This window comes from Bombina bombina, chromosome 3 (assembly GCF_027579735.1).
Source record: "Bombina bombina isolate aBomBom1 chromosome 3, aBomBom1.pri, whole genome shotgun sequence".
Classification (NCBI taxonomy): Eukaryota; Metazoa; Chordata; class Amphibia; order Anura; family Bombinatoridae; genus Bombina; species Bombina bombina.
In genome coordinates this window covers 1,122,862,894-1,122,886,870 of record NC_069501.1, presented here as the reverse complement: position 1 = coordinate 1,122,886,870, position 23,977 = coordinate 1,122,862,894, and the positions used below count along the sequence as shown (strand labels likewise).

Sequence of the window (23,977 nt, the reverse complement as noted above, 5' to 3'; positions counted from 1 at the left end):
AAAGCTTTGATCCTATCCTGGATCTCCTCTATGGTAGTCTACTCCGAGAGTCACACCAATAAGAGGCTGCACCAGCAACTGTCGCAAAACTAGCAACTGGTTGCCATTGCAAACCCTGATGAAGAAACGTTTTTCTTAAGTAAGCTTCCAGCTTCTTATCCATAGGGTCCTTAAAAGAGGAACTATCCTCAAGGGAATAGCGGTTCTCTTGGCTAGAGTGGTTGCATGGATATAGCGCCCTCTACCTTAGGCACAGTGCGCCACAGTTCGCGCAGAGTCAGCAACAGGAAACATTTATTATTATTTTTTTTTAAAACAGGTGACGGGGGGAAAAAGAAATTCCCGGAATTTCCCATTCCTGAACTATAATGAGATCTGGAATAGGGAATACCTCCACAGATGTAGGTTTGACATCAAAAACTCTGATAAGTCTATTAGACCTCTTAGGAGTCTCATCCACAGTAGAATCGGAGTCCTCGAACATAGCTAGGACCTCTTTCAAGACTAAATGGAGGTGTGCAAGCTGAAATCTAAAAATGAACACCTCTGAATCCGCTGTACTGGCAACAGCAGATTTAGAATCAGAGATCTCGCCCTCAGAAGCCACTGAGGAATGATCCTCCTCAGATAAATGAGTCAGAACTCTTAGTTTTAGAGATGTTCTTAGATTTTCTCTTTCTCTTACCAGCAAACCCCTAAACCTCCAGCCTCCCAGATCGCCGGCACTAAATAAACCTATTAACCCCTAAACCGCCGGCTCCCCACATCGCAAAACACTAAATTAAACTATTAACTGCTAAACTTAACACCCCCTAACTTTAAATTAAAATTACAATATAACTATATTTAAATAAATAAAAACGTACCTGTAAAATAAAAATGAACCTAAATTTAAACTATAAATTAACCTAACATTACTATTCTAATAAAATAAAAAAACTACCAATTAAAAAATATAAATTACAAATATAAAAAACCTAACACTGTGAAAAAAATTTAAAAAATCTAAAATTACAAACAATAATAAACACTAAATTACGAAAAATAAAAAACACTAAGAATACAAAAAATAATAAACAAAATTTATTAACCCTATAAAAAAAAAAGTAAAAAAAAAGTAAAAACACCCCCTAGCCTACAATAAACTACCAATAGCCCATAAAATTGCCTTTTGTAGGGCATTGCCCTAAGTTAAACAGCTCTTTTAGCTGTAAAAAAAATACAAGTCCTCCCAAAAGTAAAACCCACCACCAACCAACCCCCCAAAATAAAAAACCTAAGTCTAAAAAAAACCCTAAGCTACCCATTGTCCCTAAAGGGGCATTTGTATGGACATTGCCCTTAAAAGGGCATTCAGCTCTTTTACAAGTGCCCAAAGCCCTAATCTAAAAAAAAACTCACCCAAAAAAAATGAAAAAAAAAAAACACCTAACACTACCCCATAAAATCTACTCACGGTTTTTGAAGTCCGGATATCCATCTTCATCCAGGCGGCGACACCTTCATCCATCCCGGGGGTGTCTTTTATCTTCATCCCGATGGGGCGAGGCGGAGCTATCCTGGAAGCCGTTGGCATCCTGCACGGAGCGTCCTTTTCATACAGTCACCACCGTACACTGAAGTTGAATGCAAGGTAGTCATTTCAAAATGGTGTACCTTGCATTCCTATTGGCTGATTTGAGTCTTTGAATTCAAATCAGCCAATAGGATGATAGCTACTGAAATCCTATTGGCTGATTTAAAAAGCCAATAGGATTTCAGTAGCTCTCATCCTATTGGCTGTTTAGGATAGCTCTGCGCCGCTGGGATGAAGATAGAAGACTATTATATTTTGGAGGGGGGGCCTTTTTATTTTTATAGGGCTATTAGATTAGGTGTAATTGTTATTATTTTTGATAATTTTGTTTTTTATTTTTCATAATTTAGTGTTTATTATTTTTTGTAATTTTAGATTTTTTTATTTTTTTCGTACTGTAAGGTTTCTTTAAATTTGTAATTTAGATTTTTTAATTTAATTTTTTTTTTATTTTATTAGAATAGTAATGTTAGGTTAATTTATAATTTAAACTTAGGTTTTGTTTTTATTTCACAGGTAAGTTTTTATTTATTTAAATAAAGCTATATTGTAATTTTAATTTAAAGTTAGGGGGGTTAGGTTTAGGAGTTAATAGTTTATTTAAGTGTTTTGCGATGTGGGGGGCCCGCGGTTTAGGGTTTAATAGGTTTATTTAGTGGCGGCGATGTGGGAGGCTGGAGGTTTAAGGGTTAACAGGTTTATTTAGTGGCGGCGATGTAGGAGGCCGGAGGTTTAGGGGTTAATAGGTTTATTTAGTGACGGCGATATGGAAGGCTGGAGATTAAGGAGTCAATAGTTTTTTTTAGGTGGCGACGATGTCGGGGAGCAGCGAATTAGGGGTCAATAACTTTATTTAGTGTAGGCGATGTCAGGGAGTGGCGGATTTGGGGTTTAATTACTTTTATTATTATTATTATGTTGGCGATGTCGGGGGTGTTTAGACTAGGGGTTTATGTTAGGGTGTTAAGTTTAAACATATTTTTTTCCCCCATAGAGATCAATGGGGTTGCGTTACGGCGATCTCCATTCCGCGATCGCAGGTGTTAGTTTGTTTTCTAACACTCTCTCCCCATTAGTGTCTATGGGGGAAAGTGTGCACGAGCACGTCAAATCAGCCCTTGGCTTTTGTGCAGTATGGAGCTTAACGCACCATAACACACAGCACAAGGAGGCTTTTCAGTAACTCGCAATGGCAGCGCTATGAAGAGTGAAATAATGCAACATTTTTTGCGTTATTTTCGCACCCTGTTTAGCGCAATACTTTTAATCTAGGCGTATGATTTTTCCTCAAATCAATATTAGAGCCCCAATAAACAATTAACCTGAGATCGCTATACTCCTCAGCTCAGCTGAAGAGACTTACCCCCCGGAACCAAAGAAAACAAAAAACTGAGCTATTTCCACTGTCAGAATCAAAGGCATGGCTGATCCATAAATAAGCATGCAACGCTATACTCCTCCACTTCTACAAACATATCCGACAGTCTAGTAAGCAACATGAAAGCAGGACCATCCAATCGGCACTGCTCTAAATTATCCCTACAAGAATGGCTGCAAGAAAAATTAAATACGCAACAGGGATAAAAAGTGTGCGAATAGTCGCCGCGCTAGTCCCTCAGTAAAAAGCATAAAATATATTAAAATGTACATCATGCCTATTTAGCTCCTCAATAAAATGTAAATAAAAACCCCTCTATGATAGATACAGCTCAACCCTCAGGAAGGGTTCTATCTAGAGCCATAGAAAATTAACCCCTCAAGAGCCAGAACCTAATAAAGGATTTATCCATAAAAAAAAATACAAGCAGTACAGTGCCCTCCTTTGCTGACCAAATATTAAAAATATCCCCAAATTAAAAGAAATATTAAACCCGGTCTCCCCTAGAAGGGATATTAACCCTCAAAGTGCTATCTTCTTCTCACCTAGAAGGTAAAAAGCACTTACCTGTGGAATTAAGCTGCTAGGCAGGGAACAGCTTCTTAGGTGTGACAGATTCGCCAACTTCTGACAGGGACCTGTAGAAAAATAAAAACAGAGTAACCAACCCTGGTTTTCTATAAAGGGGTAGCATTGGTATTAGACATTAAGCAAAGACCACCTCATTGTCTTCTAACTGCTAAAAGCCACCTTCACTCTTACTAAAGAGAATTACATGGACACAGCATAGCCCCAATCCTTGCTTGCAAGGAAAAGTACCCATTAAAGGATTAAATATCTTCAGACACCATCTTCGCACATGCTCTCAATGATAAAGGCAAAGAATGACTGGGGATTATGGGTAATGGGAGTGACACTTAACAGCTCTACTGGGGTGTTCTTTGCCTCCTCCTGCTGGCCAGGAGTTGAATTACCACTAGTAAATGGAATGGATTTGTGGACTCTCCATGCCATTGGAAAAAAAGAAGGTTTTCAACGAGTATCTCCCTGGACAGCAAAAGATTGCAAATTTTGCTAAAATACACCTTTATTTGTTGTTAAATGATATGTATTAAGCATATAACATATTTATTAAAACATCTGATTTAAATACAATTCACATATAAAAAAATAAAAATTTCCCTTTAATTACATGATACGAGAAAAAATAAATAGCATTCTACCACTCCCAGCATTTATACAAAGCCATACACAAAGCAGCATGTAAACAACGCCTGCATAGTAGGCTGCCATGCATGCAACCATATAAGCACAAGACCGCAAGGAGATTTCTACATTACAAGGTCATTTTGTGTCTTTGGGATTTATTCCAATCTTGTTGCTTTTTTGGCTCTTGATACACCTTTTTCGTCACTTGAATAAACACAATGCAATCAATAACACCATTTCCATATTGGAAAAAAAGATTAGATGAGATATTAAAAAAGTCAATCATATGATACATGGATACGATCAACTTCAGTAATCACAATCCGTCCAACCACAAGTTATTGACTAAATGTTAGCAACAAAATAGACACATCAAATTCAGCAGCCAAAGGCACTTGAAAAAGTGCTCAACAACCACAGATCAAACAATAATACACATCTGATAAACAAAAACAACATAGGCTACAGATCTGAGTATGCTTGGATCCGAAAACAAGATGGTTCTGTCCATGCTAACGCTTTGATAACTATTGAATCTCACTAAATAAGTATAAGAATTCTGAAAATGTTATCCCCATAAATTAAATGTAAAAACACACAATAAAAAACATATTTACAAAGTATCAATAGTTGCAATAAGCAAAGAGAGAGAGAGAGAGAGAGAGAGAGGAGACTGTCAGATGAGGAGAGAACTTTTTTGTGTATTGATTTGTTTTGACGGTGGTTGCCAGGCATTATTGGTTGTTGGAGTTATCAATCTTGGCTGTGTTTGATACGGAAAGACTGTGATGATTTTGATAAATCGCTTGATACCATGTTACCAATATTGAACAAGAATTTCAGAGAGATCGGAATAAAGCCTTTAACATGTAATATAAATAAAAAGAATGAAATAAAAAAAAAAAAAAAAAAAGATGCATAGGCATTTAAGCAAAAATAAAACTTCTCTATTCCCCTTACAACAGTTTAGTCTTTACTCATAATATACATTTAAATGGTACTAGCATCTAGGGGAGAAGTGCATGAGAATGTGCAGACGTACACCACTTGGACAATAAAGTTTCTTTCTTGAGTAGATCTTACATATTCACTTGCCCTGCTCTGCTTAAAAACTTCTAACCTTAAAAGCCATGTTTTCAGTAACTGTGACATTCATTTTCATAATTTCATTAATCTACAAGATTAGGATAATAAATTATACTGAACTACTCCTTTGTTCATCAGGAATTCTGTAGTTCTTTAATTAAATTTTACTTAACATGCTCTTAGAATGAAATTGCTCATTGTGTTTTATACACCAAGTTAATGTTGCAACCTTTCAATGATGTATGAAATGCTCTAGTTCGCTAGAACATTTTATCCATGCACGTATGATTGCCTCTGACTACGGCGTTGATCACAGTCTAGCATTTAATAATTATCGCCATGTTAATGGCTGCAGATGAGCCCTTGTCGATGGCGACTCAATAAGACGTTTTCATTCTCGAGTTTGTGAATACTTAACATGTTCCAGTCATGTTTGTCTGATCATTATCCCAATTCTTGATACATAACACATTTACAAAGCTGTTTTCCACAGCTGAAGAGATAAACCCCCAGACCACACTTTTTACTTGTTACAGAGTACCCCAAAAAGTTTTTGAATGTAAACACACAAAAAACAGAAACAAACCCTTTCTGCTGTTAAAAAAAGCAACAATAAGCACTTTTACACAAATACAAATGAGCCAGATCAATAAACACACTAAGCACACATTCCCACATATTGATAATGACTGAATCCTCTAGAGATGTGCACACACATATTCCTATGGTTTTGGCACAGGTTAATTACACACAAATGACCTTTTATTATCACTACACTACTATTAAATGAGATCAATCAACACACAGACCCTTCAACCTGTGCAATAGTGTGATCCATAAAATTGCCATTGTGTTTGTCATTAATTGTGCACGTTTGATTTTTGGAATAAAACATTAGCATTTATTGTTGTTTTTTTTTAGAGGTTGTGAGGGTTTAACCTCAAAAGCATTTTAGAATTGTGATCACTGGAAAAACACCATACCGGCCGACGTTCAGAAATTGTTATCTGTTGAAAACAAACACAAAACTGTGATCAAACCCTATTCATTGAACCTAGAGGCATTGCAAATGACACTTCCAATGACTGGCTGCTACAAACATATGTCACTTGTGATTGGCTCACATCAGATGTGACATACTCAGGAGCCGCTATACTCTACAGCTTTTGAGTGGATTTTAAATAAAAGGTCATTAAACACTATTTTTTTCTTTGATGATTCAGATAGAGCTTATAATTTTAAACAACTTTCCAATTTACTTCTATTATCAAATGTGTTTAATTCTTTTGGTATCCTTTATTGAAGCAGCAGCAACAGAAATGCACTACTGCAAACTAGCTGAACACATCAGGTGAGCAAATGACAAGAGGCTCACAAAGGATACCAAAAGAACAAGGCAACTTACATAAAATAAGTAAATTGAAAAAAATAATTTAAAATGACATGCTCTTTTTTAATCATAAAAGATTAATTTTAATGCATTCCTGTGGTAGACAATCATATGCAAAATACTAAAGATCTCTAACACATTCATGTGTGCCCCAAACACAGAGTAGGATCTATCAGTAGGTCTTTAAATATTGACTAGCACATCACACCATTCTTATGTGATTTCCCATCCTCCTCACAGCCAGTAGTGAAGATATGAAAAATAAATGTGTAAATGTGTTCTGCAGCAGTATATCCTGCCCAATAAAAATACATATTTTGTGTAAGTCATGATTTATATAAAATGTATTAAAATGCAGTGCACGTTATGAGCAAGCACACTTCTCATTACATTAAACATGCTGAGAGGTGCATCACACTGGCACATTTTAAAAAAAATATTACACTATAATGTCCCTTTAATCAACACAGCAGTTTGTCTGCATAACTGATTGGGCAGATGACTCCAAAACAGCTGAGCAGTTTGGACTAAACCCCACTGTTTGGATAAAAATTGGGCAGGTGTTAAAGGGACAGTAAACTATAAAATTGTTTTTCCCTTAATGTGTTTCCATTTACTTTTTTTTACCAGCTGCAGAGTATGAAATGTATGAGATTTGCTTTTTTTAAGGCTTATTTGTGTATATGAATTAGCTGGTTTTGTGTTTTGAAGCCACAACCTAATACAATGGGTTGAGCTTGTAGGTATAATCAGATCCCATTACTTTATCACATTGTGTACATATACATGCTTATTTATCTTATATCTGTCAGTAAACCAATCACCAATACTTGGAGAGAACAATGTAAAAAAAAATTTTTTAACCTTATCTCTTCTATAATCCACTGGGAGTGTAATTTATTCTCCATGAGGCCAAAACCTTTCAGGATGGGTGGGGATACCACAGGCTAAATAAACTAATTCAAATGCCAATATAAGGCTAATGGAAATACTTGTAAACAATTTAATACACTCCAGCAGGTAAAGTGGATCATTGGGAACAAATTAAAGGGGAGAGCATTTTTGAGTAAACTGTCCCTTTAAGGTTAGACCTCAGCTATGTTTTCCTGGACACTTATGAGTTACACATGTTGCAGGGTGTGCACGGAGGAACATGTATTGCAGCATGTGTAGCTCATAAGTGTCCAAAAAAGCATGGCCAATTTAGCAACCCTAGCAGGTGATAATTCTATGAGTGTTGTATGCTGAATAACCTGCCTCATTTTGCCTATATTTGTTTATGTAAAGTGCTATATTTTTTGACATTTTGGTAGGTCACATTTTCAGACATTATTCCTAGTGTCAACAATGATGGAATATTACAAACTCAAATACCTGCTGTTCAGTGTGTGAAGCACCACTTGTCTCCTGACTGCTGCTGATTCTGGAGTTGTGTCCTTCTCATGAGAGACTCATTCTGCTAAGCTGCCTACACATATGAATTTACCTGCACAGAGCCTAAGAGCACCTTCTATGTGCAGCAACGTTTTCATTTCCTGTACATTAAAGGGACATTCTAATCAGAAAATGACTGACTCATTAGCTCATGTAATTGTTGCATTACTGATTAGCTAACAAGGAGGTCAATCACAATCCTTTAGAAAAGTTGAATGATTTTTCTACAAAATTCAGGAGCGCTAGTATCATGAGCCAACAATCACCAGCGATGTTATGCTCAGGAGAAGCAGTGCCGAGCAGGTCTTTATCTATGTGTTTTTTAATCCTATGTGTTAAATGCATAGTAACCCAGGATGAGTAAATAATATTATTATATGTATATATACTTATTATGTAATATTTATTATTCTTTGTATGTCATATCTTTTCTTCAAAATACTCACTGGGTGCTTCTAGCCTCTCAACAAAATCAAACTACTTTATTTCCTGCTGTATGTTACATATAGCACCCAATCATTCTTGTGTTCTTGCCAGGGGCCCAGGAGTAAAATTAAAGGTTAAGATGCCTCCTTACCCCTTCTATGCCTAATGCTTACTATCAGGGGAAAAAAGCTTTGGATCAGAGGAGCGTGCACAACCCGAAAGGACACAAAGTGATGGTCAGGTAAGTAGCACCACTAGCTACAGAATATCAATAAAAACACACACAGAGACGGAAAAGAAAGGCATGTAAATAGCAGTACGATGGGGCAAACTTGATTTGTGTGCGTTATTGAAAAATTGTACAAATGGACTAATTTGTGTGTAACCTGCAACAGAAAGTGTTAAAATCAGCATTAATAAAATCCACACATTAGGGCGGATTTTAGTGTGAGCGGACATGATCTGCTGTAGCGGATCATGTCCACCGCACATCGATAAATTTATTTCACAAGCATTTCTCGTGAAAAGCATATGCAATGGTGCCCCCTGCACATTCGCAGCCAATCGGCCGCTAGCAGGGAGCGTCAATCAACCCGATCAGGCTGATTGCTGTCCGCCGCCTCAGAGGTGGTGGACAAGTTAAGGAGCAGCGGTCTTATGTGTGTTATCTGCAGCCATCGGTAGAATCACTGAATTGTGTGTTACCTGCAGTCAGCGGTAAAATCACTGAACTGTGTGTTACCTGCAGCCAGAGATAAAATCACTGATCTGTGTGTTACCTGCAGCCAGAGGTAAAATCCCTGATCTGTGTGTTACCTGCAGTTAGAGGTAAAATCAATGATCTGTGTGTTACCTGCAGCCAGAGGTAAAAAATTACTGATCTGCATGTTACCTGCAGCCAGAGGTAAAAATCACTAATATGTGTGTTGCCTGCAGTCAGGGGTAAAATCACTGATCTGCGTGTTGCCTGCAGTCAGAGGTCAAATCACTGATCTATATGTTACCTGCAGTCAGAGGTAAAATCACTGATCTGTGTGTTACCTGCAGTCAGATGTAAAATCACTGATCTATATGTTACCTGCAGCCAGAGGTAAAATCACTGATCTGTGGGTTACCTGCAGTCAGATGTAAAATCACTGATCTGTGTGTTACCTGCAGCCAGAGGTAGAATCACTGATCTGTGTGTTACCTGCAGCCAGAGGTAGAATCACTGATCTGTGTGTTACCTGCAGTTAGAGGTAAAATCACTGATCTGTGTGTTACCTGCAGACAGAGGTGAAATCACTGATCCGTGTGTTGCCTGCAGCCAGAGATAAAATCACTGATCCGTGTGTTGCCTGCAGTCAGGGGTAAAATCACTGATCCGTGTGTTGCCTGCAGTCAGGGGTAAAATCACTGATCTGTGTGTTACCTGCAGTTAGAGATAAAATCACTGATCTGTGTGTTACCTGCAGCCAGAGGTAAAATCACTGATCTGTGTGTTACCTGCAGTTAGAGGTAAAATCACTGATCCGTGTGTTACCTGCAGCCAGAGGTAAAATCACTGATTCGTGTGTTGCCTGCAGCCAGAGGTAAAATCACTGATCCGTGTGTTGCCTGCAGCCAGAGGTAAAATCACTGATCCGTGTGTTGCCTGCAGTCAGAGGTAAAATCACTGATCTGTGTGTTGCCTGCAGCCAGAGGTAAAATCACTGATCCGTGTGTTACCTGCAGCTAGAGGTAAAATCACTGATCTGTGTGTTACCTGCAGCTAGAGGTAAAATCACTGATCTGTGTGTTACCTACAGCCAGAGAAAAAATCACTGATACGTGTGTTACCTGCAGCCAGAGGAAAAATCACTGATACGTGTTACTTGCAACCAGAGGTAAAATCACTGACCTGTGTACATTAACTGACATCCAAAAACCAGGGTATGGTTACAGATCTGTGTGTATTTCTGTCATCCAAAAAGGGCACAACATGACTGATTTGTGTGTTACATACAGCCAGAAATAGGTAAATTCACTGATATGTGCATATTGACATTTGTGTGCATTACTGACATCTGAAAGGGGACAAAAAGACTGATTGGTTTATTACCTGCATCCAGAAATGGGTAAAATCAGTGATCTTTGTGTGACTTCCAAAAAATAGGATAACCTTACAGTCAGCCAATGGGAGAAAAACAGCTCTATGCATCCTACTGGCAGCAAGAGGGGAGTACAAGGGACAGTCTACTCCAGAATTTTTATTGTTTAAAAAGTTAGATAATCCCTTTGTTACCCACTCCTCAGTTTTGCATAACCAACACAGTTATATTAATACACTTTTTACCTCTGTGATTACCTTGTATCTAAGCCTCTGCAAACTGCTCCCTTATCTCAGTTCTTTTGTCAGACATGCATTTTAGCCAATCAGTGCTGACTCTTAATTATCTCCATGGGAGTGAGCACACTGTTATCTATATGCCACACACAAACTAGCAGTGTTTATCTGTCAAAAACTGTCATAATGCAGTGAGATAAGAGGCAGTTGAATATCTTAGAAATTAGCATATGAGCCTACCTAGGTTTAGCTTTCCATAAAGAATACCAAGTGGGCAAAGCAAATTTGATGATAAAAGTAAATTGGAAAGTTGTTTAAAATTGCATGCCCTATTTGATTCATGAAAGTTTAATTTTGACTAGACTGTCCCTTTAAAATCATCTGTCTGTGTGTTACTGGCACCCAAGGTGGGTAAATATATAATTTGTGGGTGAGGATAAGTATAAGAATAGATAAAAGGGAATGGAGCAGATGTAAGAAAAAAGGATCAAGGGGTAATGTAGTAAAATCCATAGAGGGCCCTTATATAATGGAAACCTGACAGTTGTGCATATGGTTGTTGCACAGATATTAACATGTCTGACGTACATTTAGAAATATAAAAAAAAATAAAACATAAAAAATGACAAGTTCTACAATGTTTATCTCACCTGTTTTTTAGATGGGCTTCAACATCGCAACGTTGCATGATCTCTTTACACTTGGTGTTAAAAGGACAAGAAACCACAAGCTTATCCAGCAACTTATGCACCAGAATGCTGGATTTCTTGCACAGCTTGAAATGCAGGCGCTTTCGATCCAGCGGACAGAAGTCCTTCTCCTGTAAGAAGTTCCTGAGGCACTTATAACAGAACGTGTGGCCGCATGGGGTGTCCAACGGCTGCAGCAATGGTTGAAGGCAAATGTGGCAAACCAAGTCATCATCAACTTCGTTCTGGTAATTGTACAGGTGGTTTTCTCGTGTCCAGTGCTGCTGACCGCACTCGAAGCACAGGGGGTTTAATGAAGAGTCATCTTCCATTGAAACAAGCACCTCGGTTGATGTACCCATACTGAATGGCCTGGAGATCATCCGCAGCTAAACTTTCATTTTGCCCCTGCTTGATACGGACTCACTGCCATGTGTCTGTTAAAATCAAAATGACATAAGTTGCTATAACTGACAAAAACAGGCTATTTCATTTTAAAATCATGCACACATAAACAGGTCAAAATGGTTTCTCTTTCAAATATACATTTTGCAAATTATAAAAAATCATATGGGCATAAAATGCTGTAAAACCCACACTGGCACACAGAATAATGGTATCCATTTTTCTGTCCTTTATGAAATGCTGGTAAAGCGGAAAAAAAGCAAGTGGTATGGATTTTGTATGATGTTAGCTTTCTATATTACGTGAATCTTTGTTCTTGACCTTTAATCTAGAAACAATTAGCCTCAGAATAATTTGCAAATGTATTTTTAAAATATTAATTGTTAAAATATAGAAGAAATAAGTGTAAAGTTTTAATTTCTAACCCTCCCCCTTTCACGTGTGGCAGCCATCTTAGGTACTGGCAGCTGTCGGCCAGTACCCAGTTTATAGAAAGTTTTTGTTTTCTGTAGTATAGGGGTCCCTCTACCGATCTCTCCCCACGATCATTTTGTAAGGCCCCCTCTGATTTGCCCTTTTTCTGTAGTGCCGTAACCCATCCCTCCTTCTTCCTTCCAAACTTTGTTTCCATAGTGATCATTATCATGCTCCGTTACCATAAGAAGGCTGATGCTGGAAGTCCACAAACAGCAAGTCTCCATTGTCACTTGACAATCAAGACCGCTTGGGCTTCCAGCATTATGGACGTAGACCTACATTATATAGTACAATGGGCTATGTATCACATGACGTAGGTCTACATACACTTGGGCAAAGGGGTTAACTTTCTAGATCTTGTTCTTGTAACCACTCAAAAAAAACATACTAAAAAACAGTTTATTTTTAAAACATAATTTGTACACTTAACATTTATTTTTATACAATAAATTAATTCAGTCCAATAAAAAGTATTACTACTTACTACACACACACACACACACACACACACATATATATATATATATATATATATATATATATATATATATATATATATATATACAGTATATACATATATATATAGTATCTCACACAAGTGAGTACACCCCTCACATTTTTATAAATATTTTATTATATCGTTTCATGTGACAACACTGAAGAAATGACACGTTGCTACAATGTAAGGTAGTGAGTGTACAGCCTGTATAACAGTGTAAATTTGCTGTCCCCTCAAAATAACTCAACACACAGCCATTAATGTCTAAACTGTTGGCAACAAAAGTGAGTACACCCCTAAGTGGAAATGTCCAAATTGGGCCCAAAGTGTCAATATTTTGTGTGGCCACCATTATTCTTCAGCACTGCCTTAACCCCCATGGGCATGGAGTTCACCAGAGCTTCACAGGTTGCCACTGGAGTCCTCTTCCACTCCTCCATGACGACATCACGGAGCTGGTGGATGTTAGAGACCATGTGCTCCCCAACCTTCCATTTGAGGATGCCCCACAGATGCTCAATAGGGTTTAGGTCTGGAGCAGGGACGTGCACTCATAGGAGGCAGGGGAGGCAGTGCCTACCCTGCCATATGTGGCCAAAGCTTAATTAAATTTTAATTAAAACAAAGAAAAGTCCAAAAAAAATATTTTCCCCCCATGTAATGCTATGGGGAGGCAGGTACAGGAACGTTTCTCTCCATTGCAGTACATGGGTCAAAGGAAAAGCTGTGCTGCAGTGCCACCTGTGTTCTGTCAATATATTAGCAGCAAAAATTGGGACCAATAGGAGGCACCCCTCTTGATGCCTCCTAGCAAGTGAAGGAGATATAGATTAATCAGAAGGAGGATGCAGTTGTGACACAACTGGAAGCTGAGGTAACCTAAGAACAGATGACACCAAGCAGAGGAGTAAAGTAGTATTCTACATCTCTTGTGATTCATAAATTGTGTTAAGATACAGCTCATTATCAGGGGGGGGGGCAGTAAGTGAGCATAACCCAATACTGACAGGAAGTCAAAGGGTCAATTCAAATTTAAATCCATCATTTAAAACCCAGAGTTTGAAGTTAAGTGTGCAGTGTCCACATTATTTAAATTAAAGTTTTTGACATTGAATATTGCTAAGCCTCCCTTTTTCATGGTTATTTGATTTAATTAGGTACAAACTCCATATATGTTATGTCTGTTCAGTCAGAGGATGCAGTATCTATTTTTATTTTTCTCTGTGTCTCCATTTATTTAAAGACTGCTGTTAACTTGTAATTCACAAATCAATTGAAAGCTGTTGCATTGTGTTTTTAATATGTGCTGCTTTTATACAAGTTTATATTAATAATGAGTCATTTAAAAAATATATGTAATTATTGCAGTTAAATGTTTTTAGAAATAATGCCACTGTAAAGTAACTGGTTAAACACATAGTCAAAAGGAGACATTTAAAATTAAACTTTTATGATTGAGGTAGAGCATGCTATTTGAATAGACTTTTCTAGTTATTTATATTTTGAGAATTAGCATCAACTGTTACTGGCCCCATGTCAGCAAATCAAATTAATTTTTGAAAGGAACATGAAAGTTATAATTACATTACCATCATTCAGATAGAAATTGCACACAAAAAATAAATAAATAAACTTTATATTTTACTTTTATTATTATGTACTTCATTCTTTTGGTATCCTTTGGTGTCCTTTGTTGAAGAGCATACCTAAGTGGGATGTGCACGTGCATTTTTTGAACACCATATTGCAGCAGCTGTGTTGGCAGTATTAATAACTTGTCCTTTGTGTAAAACTTGTATGGTAAATTATTTCTATTTTTACAATACAGTAGTGAGTAGAGAAGAGATTGTGTATCATTCTAATTGCTTAGTAACTATCACTGTGCCACAGAATTGTGTGAGTGTGTATGTGAGCAGAGTGTGTGTGGGTGTCAGTGAGCAGAGTATTGTGCTTTATTCTCCAGGTAATCAATACATTTCCGATGAGCTGGTGCTTTAGTGCAGTGTTTCTCAACAATGGTCCTTAAGTACCCCAACAGGCCAGGTTTTCATTATAGCTGAATCAGTGCACAGGTGAAGTAATTAGCTGATCAGTAACTCAGTGGTTACTAACTTGCTCTCACCCATCACCTGATTATGTCACCTGTGCACTGGTTCAGCTATCATGTAAACCTGCCCTGTTGGGGGTACTTGCGGCCCTCTGTACATGTGTTTCTCCGGCGTATCATATCTAGTGCCTCACCAGCCTCTGACCTCACTGCACGTCACTGGTCTGGAGACATGCTTGGTCAGTCCATAACCTTTACCCTCAGCTTATTTAGCAAGGCATTGGTCGTCTTGGAGGTGTGTTTAGGGCCGTTATCATGTTGGAATACTGCTCTGCAGCCCAGTCCCTGAAAGAAAGGGATCATGCTCTGCTTCAGTAAGTCACAGTACATGTTGGCATTCATGGTTCCCTCAATGAACTGTAGCTCCCCAGTGCCGGCAGCACTGATGCAGACCCAGACCATGACACTCCAACCACCATGCTTGACTGTAGGCAAGACACATTTGTCTTTGTATTCCTCACCTGGTTGCCGCCACACACGCTTCACACCATCTGAACCAAATAACTTTATCTTGGTCTCATTGGACCACAGGACATGGTTCCAGTAATCCATGTCCTTAGTCTGCTTGTCTTCAGCAAACTATTTGCAGGCTTTCTTGTGCATCATCTTTAGAAGAGGCTTCCTTCTGGGACGACAGCCATGCAGACCAATTTGATATGCAGTGTGCAGCGTATGGTCTGAGCACTGACAGGCTGACCCCCCACCCCTTCAACCTCTGCAGCAATGCTGGCAGCACTCATACATCTATTTCCCAAAGACAACCTCTGGATAGGACCCTGAGCACGTGCACTCAATTTCTTTGGTCAACCATGGCTAGGCCTGTTCTGAGTGGAACCTGTCCTGTGAAACTGCTGTATGGTCTTGCCCACCGTGCTGCAGCTCAGTTTCAGGGTCTTGGCAATCATTTTATAGCCTAGGCCATCTTTATGTAGAGCAACAATTCTTTTTTTCAGATACTCAGAGAGTTCTTTGCCATGAGGTGCTATGTTGAACTTCAAGTGACCAGTATGAGAGAGTGTGAGAGCGATAACACCAAATGTAACACACCTGCTCCCCATTCACAGCTGGGACCTTGTAACACTAACGAGTCACATGACACCGGGGAGGGAAAATGGCTAATTGGTCCCAATTTGGACATATCCACTTAGGGGTGTACTCACTTTTGTTGCCAACGGTTTAGACATTAATGGCTGTGTGTTGAGTTATTTTTAGGGGACAGCAAATTTACACTGTTATGCAGGCTGTACACTGTAGCAAAGTGTCATTTCTTCAGTGTTGTCATATAAAAAGGTATAATAAAATATTTACAAAAATGTGAGGGGTGTACTCATTTTTGTGAGATTCTGTATATATATATATATATATATATATATATACATACACACGCACACCAATATATACATAATATACATATATGTATATATTTTTTATTTAACTTTGAGGAGAACTCTCACTATCCAGCAAAAAAGTACCAGGGTGCAATCTCAATCAATTTGGGGTGGACTTTATTTTTTATATATATATATATATATATATATATATATATACATACACACATATATACAGTATATGAAAAAATAAACCTGTTACGCACTAACTCTATCAGAGCAAAAGAGTGACTCTATGGGGTCTATTTATCAACGCGTCAACTGATAATATGCTTGAATCCTGCATCGTATTTGTCGTGAGATTGATCCGCCGTAGTTATCAAAGCGTCAAGATCGGCAAATGTTGAAATTTGTGATGTAAAATACGATCCCTTGATCTCAATCCGACGCAGATCGATACTTGCGTCACTACAGATGTTTCAAATTCACATTTGTATATATATATATATATATATATATATATACACACACACCAATATGTATATGTATATATGTATATGTATATATATATATATATATATATATATATATATATATATATATATATATATATATATATATATATACATACGAATTTGAAACATTGAGCCTTTTCCAAATTTATCAAACATTTAACAGGTACACCTCGCGTGTATTCCGACGCAGCGTACCTAGTTTTCAATCCGCCACCCTTGAGGTTGCGGATGCCATAGAACTCAATGGGAGTCTGAAAACACAGAAAGCTTATGTTCGATGCTGCAAGAGAATGAAGTATATTACATAATAAAAGTAAATTAGAAACTCTATTAAAATTGTATACCCTTTCTAAATCAAACAATATTATTGCTCCACATTTGGTGCACTAGTAGATATAGGGGTAAAAATGAAAAATACATTACTACGTATGGATTATGCTGCAATTTTGTCTCTCATTACAAAGCAAGGGGACAATCGGCTAGATTACGAGTTTTGCGTTATGAGTAGTGCGGTGCTAATGTGCAGTTTTTTTCTCACCACTCACTTACCTGCAGCGCTGGTATTACAGATTTTTACAAACCTGGTGTTAAAAGGCAAGAAGTGAGCGCAGAGCAAAATTGAGCTCTACACTACACCCCAATACCAACGCTGCTTAAGTCAGCGGTGAGCTGGTCGTACGTGCTTGTGCACGATTTCCCCATAGACATCAATGGGGAGAGCCGGCTGAGAAAAAGTCTAACACCTGTAATAAAGCAGCGTAAAGCTCAGTAACGCAGCCCCATTGATTCCTATGGGGAAACTAAAGTTATGTTTACACCTAACACCCTAAGATGAACCCCGAGTCTAAACACCCCTAATCTTACACTTATTAACCCCTAATCTGCCACTCCGGACATCGCCGCCACCTACATTATATTTATTAATCCCTAATCTGCTGCCCCCAACATCGCCGACACCTACATTATATTTATTAACCGCTAATCTCCCGCCGCAAATGTTGCCGCAACCTACCTACACTTATTAACCCCTAATTTGCCGCCCCCAATGTCGCAGCCACTATTCTAAATTTATTAACCCCTAAACCTAAGTCTAACCCTAACACCCCCTAACTTAAATATAATTAAAATAAATCTAAATAAAACCTACAATTATTACCTAAATAATTCCTATTTAAAACTAAATACTTACCTATAAAATAAACCCTAAACTAGTTACAATATAACTAATAGTTACATTGTAGCTAGCTTAGGGTTTATTTTTATTTTACAGGCAAGTTTGTAATTATTTTAACTAGGTAGAATAGTTATTAAATAGTTATTAACTGGGGGGCGGAGCCAACTGCCAACATGGATGGCCGCACATGCAGAGAGCTCTGAACACTAGTAAATTTAAGAGACCAATTATTACATAATAGCTGGTAAACAACTACCACTACAGCCTTCTAATAGCTCCTAGACTACTCTGAAACTAATTTGCCCCCTCTCGGAAGTGTACATTTCTGCTATATCTATAGGATCAGGAGACACGGGGACAAAGCTTTACGGCCTTCTGTGGGTATTGAACATGGAGGACTCTTACACTATGATACAGTCCTTGCTTATGCATCTAGAAGATAAAATGGACAAACACTTTATTGATCTCACAGCAGCATGTAGAGGCGAGGACAGAGATTGTTCGGATTGCCCTAATACAATAACGCCGGCATCCATTAAGGTGAGAGACCAAACTGAGCCGCTTCACAACGATCCACCTCTAGACTGCGCTGAACCAACAGAGGAGTTTACACTACTCCCGGCAGCAAAGCAACTTTGTGAGAGCCAGATGGCAGTAGTGGCGGAACAACTCCTTAAACAGAGAAGGTATGGGGGCACTGTGATTCCTGCTAGCAGATACCTGACTCCCTGCGACCCTAACCTGCTCCCAGATAAGTCCTTGACTTCTACATATTTCAGAAAGCTAGGAGCCCACAGCATTCTGGATTCCTATAGCTGCCGTAGCAGCGCAAATTACCTAATCTCCCCTGAATACTTATGCGACATTGCGTCGCTCGTTTTACTGCCGGAAGAGACCCAGCCGGGGTTGAAGTTGCTGAAGGGTGTCTTTGCACTGTATTGGCCCCATAGACATAGAATAGATAGCAGCACACGTGTGGTCTTCATGAGCCGGATTCAGAGTTGTGTCGCTGAGCTGTCGAATTTGAAGAATCCTATACCGGTGGGACTTAAAACTGGAGTGGGGTAAATTTATAATGGCTGCCCTTACCGCCAGTCCCCAAATCTCGCTGTTCTGGAATAGACTTTGCCGCAGCTAAGTAGTAGACTCTTGTGTGACTTACATTCAACACATATGGGAGACTTTTTATTTTTACTTCTTTTATTTTTCAATTGACACTACCGGACTGTACTGTTAGTCTCTATTTATGTATAATGGGATGTTTTTGCCTTCTTTCATGCAACTGTCATGGCGACCACTACCTGCAACATATAATACCCAGCATGCTAATCATTTCACTTTTTTAGGCGCGAACATATTTTACTTGCATAGTTTAACACTGTTTATAACCCTGTTATTACTTAGAGCCTGCCTGCCTAAATGGTTTGATAAATATTAAATAAGTTATGTACATGCTAAATCTCTATATATAGTTACTCTAGATTAAACTCCTTATCACACTGCATTTATATGTTTTATCTACATGTCTGTCACTGTTCAGGACGGTGCTATTACTCACAAAGGTTCAGTGGCGTTGGTACTGTCATTAAGCTGTTTATACTGCAATATTAACTAGACCTGTAATTATACATCCCAACAGCCACCCTAGTTTTTACATTCTAGATGCTGCATACTATAGTCTGACATATTGGGGCAAGAGTGATGTATATTGTACATATATTACTGTTACTAGGGGCTGAGTCCTACTCTATTTAGACCATATGGTACCTGCATTTCCTCCAGCTGGTGAAGGTGGTGGGGATTTTGATTAACACCCCATATTGCAGTATATATGTGTGTAAAGTAGGAGGCACTTACTTACCTTAAGTATTAACATACTACTCGGCCCATGGCACCTATACTCCAGGCACTATATATATCCTGGCAAAATTTGCCTATTTAAAGTATTAGTACTACTGCAGATCTATACGTAGGGGTATAGGCTCTCACCTTCACATACTTCATTTAATGTATATAGCTCAAAACATATATGGATGTTGCTCATTATCTAAAGGTATACCTGTGCTCATATTAGGGGCTCTACCTACAACCTCTTATGTACCCCGATTTCACAAAGATCTTACACAATAATGCCCTACTAGGGGAAAAACCCCAGCTTTTGTTACTCACCTATATGATACGTGATATATGTATATTTACCCTTGGTACCATCCTGTTATGAACACTATATATTCCTATTGGAGATTTTCTCTTTTGTATTATATTATATTGCATCATATCTATGCATGATACTGGTCTGTAGTGTGACCTCAAGCAGTCCCCCTAGCAGTCTACGACTATTAACCCATGTGTATGTGATAGTTAGTATTGTACTCAGGTTATAGCCGCATGCAGTTTAGGCTACATGTATAGTATGCTTTTAGTTAAATTTAATCACTGTTATACTTTACATGTCAGTTTCGTTCTATATCCCATGCCACATGTTATACAACGATAAATAAGTGACCATGTTCATTAACATTTCTATGGTCTCTCGCCCCCCCACAGTAGTTGACCATAGCTATTTATATTGCTATTGTTTCTATTTCCATCAAATAATTTAAGTATGCTATAATATTGTTATATAGACATATTATCTATATAAGCGGTGCTTACCCGCTGACAATTTCCTAATTCCCCCCTTGCTTTTTATGAAGCTCTTGACATTATGACCCTGACTTTAACAATATGAAACGGTCAAGTACAAATTAGTTCAGAATAAAATGGGTCTATATGGTAGCTACAGTGCTCTTTCAGAGTGCCTTTTTAACATTATGGCCTGGAATAATAGCTACCCAAATTATCATATAAAAAAAACAAAATGAGGTTCTCAGATGTATTTTGGCATTTATTATATATATTTTATTTTTTATTTTTTGCCTGTTATATTGTTATTACGACAATCATTGCTATGTTTTTGAAACCTGTATATGCCATAGTTTTTTGTTGTCATTATGAAAAACCCTCAATAAAAAATTATTTATAAAAAAAAAAATAGTTATTAACTATATAATAACTACCTAGCTAAAATAAATACAAATTTACCTGTAAAATAAAACCTAACCTATATTACAATAACACCTAACACTACACTACAATTAAATAAATTCCCAACATTAAATACAATTAAATAAATTAAATTAAATTAGCTAAATCAGGACAAACTCGTAATACTAGTGCTATGGAAGTCCCATAGAAAAAAGGGTTTACAAACTTTACGTAAGTCGGTTTGCGGTAAGGCCAAAAAAGTGTGCGGTGCCCCTAAACCTGCAAGACTCGTAATATCAGCGGTAGTGAAAAAGCAGCATTAGGACCTGTTAACGCTGCTTTTTCAGCTTACCGCAAAACTCTAGCCGAATATTTCTACAAATTTGTTGAAAAGTTTTGCCCCAAACTTGTCGCACTAATAGATATAGAAATTAAAAATTAAATAAATACACAACATAATATAGCTAACTTCCTTTTTATTTTTTGCGAAAAATCTATGTGCACCATGTTTAAGCCATGTAATACAAGTCACACTCTCCACTTCGCAACAATTTTGACGCAACACTTCGCACCAAATTATGACGCAAACTCCTAAACAACCCACACACTAGTGAATTTTTCAACCACTTTTGATTGGAATATGCATAATCACATTATTTATGATATCAGCTAATCTGATTCAATTATACATTTTAAACTATCACTAACGAATCAGATTGCTCGATACTTGTGTCATTGATCACTCTACAGAACTTGTAAGTGCCATTTGTTACATTGTGTATTATACTTTGAAAGTATGTACAGTATATGTGAAATTAGAATTAAAGATAAACATTGATGCTGACATTAGGACACACAGTGTAATATTTTAGACAAGGATTTTAAAATTCGAATTGATGTTTGATTCAATATAATCTTAAGATGATAGCTCAAAGGGATAGCCCACCTAAAAATAAACTGTCATGATTCAGATACAGCAACAATTAAAATAATCGCTTTACTGTCATGCTATTTCCAGTGTATTTCTTCCTTCTCTTAAATTTCTTTTTCAGTAAGAAATGTCATCTTATATGCCAGGCCATTTTATAACACCTGTGAAGGGTAGTTTTTAAAACTAGATTGCAATCAGGAGGGGTTACACAGGTACAGAGAGAAAACTGGCCCAGCTCTTTAGCTCTTAAAATATCCATTGATTGCAAATAAATACATATGATACCCTGATTACATGTTATATTTGCAATTATTCCTGCTCAGAAAATAGTAAATTTACACTATATACATAAAGTGGAATAAATAAACACAGAGGTAAGAAAGATAACATTGTTTAGAACAAAAAAACATAAATTATGCTTACCTGATAATTTCATTTCCATCTGTACGAGAAGTGTGCATGGCTTCATTTATTACTTGTGGGAAATATAGAACCTGGCCACCAGGAGGAGGCAAAGACACCCCAGCCAAAGGATTAAATACCTCCCCCACTCCCCTAATCCCCCAGTCATTCTGCCGAGGAAACAAGGAAAAGTAGGAGAAATATCAGGGTATAAATGGTGCCAGAAGAAAAACAAAAGAAATAACCAGTACAAAAAGAACCTTCCAAGACAGTATCTTAATGTCATGAGAATGCGTAGGCTCAAACGGAGCCCTCTACAAAACCTGGTGAAGAGACCATTCCCCCAGATGAAACGATTGTCTGCTGAGAAAATCCGCTTCCCAGTTGTCCACACCGGGAATGTGGATCGCTAACAGGGAGCAGTTGTTGGTCTCCGCCCACTCCAGAATCCGAGATACTTCCCTCATGGTTAGGGAGCTTCTCGTTCCCCTCTGATGGTTGATGTAAGCCACCGAGGTAATGTTGTCTGACTGGAATCTGATAACCTGGAAAGAACCTAGAAGGGGCCTAAGCTACTCCTCCCGATTCCACCTGTCCTGTGCCTCCCTGGCACCCCAAACAGCTCCCCATCCTGAGAGGCTCGCGTCCGTAGTCACAATCTCCCAGGATAGTCTCAGGAAGGATGTCCCCTAGGATAGCTGATCTGGACGGACCCACCAAGAGAGGGATTCCCTCGACCGGAATGTCCAGAGAGATCTGTTGGGATATATCCGAGTGATCGCCGTTCCATTGCCTTAGCATGCACAACTGAAAAGGTCGTAGATGGAACCTGGTGAATGGAATGACATTTATACTGGATACCATGAGCCCAATCATCTCCATACACCAGGCCACAGATGGCCTTGAGGAGGTCTGAAGGGCAAGACAGCTGGAGGCAATTTTGCAACATCTCTGGTCTGTCAGGAATATCTTCATGGATATGAAGTCTATGATCATGCCCAGGAACTCCCCTCTGGTACTGGGAACCAGAGAACTCTTTCCTGAGTTTATCGTCCATCCATGAGATTGAAGAAGAAGTAGAAGAGCTCTCTAATGGTCCTCTGCCAGCCAGCAGGACGGAGCCTGGACCAGGATGTCGTCCAGATAAGGTGCTACTGCAATACCTCTGGATCTCGCCACCGCGAGCAAAGCTCCCAGAACCTTCATAAAGACTCTTGGAGCAGTAGCCAGATTGAAGGGGAGAGCTAAAAACTGGAAGTGCTAATCCAGAAAAGTGAATCTTAGGAACTTGAAGTGATCCTTGTGTATTGGCACATGAAGGTAAGCGACCTTCAAGTCTATCGTAGTCATGAACCGACTCTCTTGAACTAAGGGCGAAATAGACCTTGTTGTCTCCATCTTGAACGATGGGGCCAACAGAAACTTGTTTAAGCAGTTTAGATCTAGAATTGGGTGAATTGTGCCCTTCTTCTTTAAGACCACGAAAAGGTTTGAATAGTACCCTAGACCTCTTTCTGCTAGAGGTACCGGTACAATTGCTCCTAGAGAGGAGAGATCTCATGCACTCTAGGAAGGCATTTCGTTTCTCTGGTCTTGACGATAGATTTGACAAGAGGAAT

At 38.3% G+C, this 23,977-nt stretch overlaps 1 protein-coding gene across 2 annotated transcripts in view; it reads right to left on the bottom strand.

Moving 5' to 3' along the window:
• LNX2 (ligand of numb-protein X 2) overlaps positions 1 to 23,977 on the bottom strand; it is a 459,961-nt gene that overhangs the window by 226,257 nt on the left and 209,727 nt on the right. For both annotated transcript variants that reach the window (XM_053708490.1, XM_053708491.1), the window contains exon 2: positions 11,455 to 11,930. In XM_053708490.1, coding sequence (XP_053564465.1) covers positions 11,455 to 11,876 — 422 coding nt within the window. In that variant the 5' untranslated portion in view covers positions 11,877 to 11,930. The remainder of the gene's footprint in view (positions 1 to 11,454; positions 11,931 to 23,977) is intronic.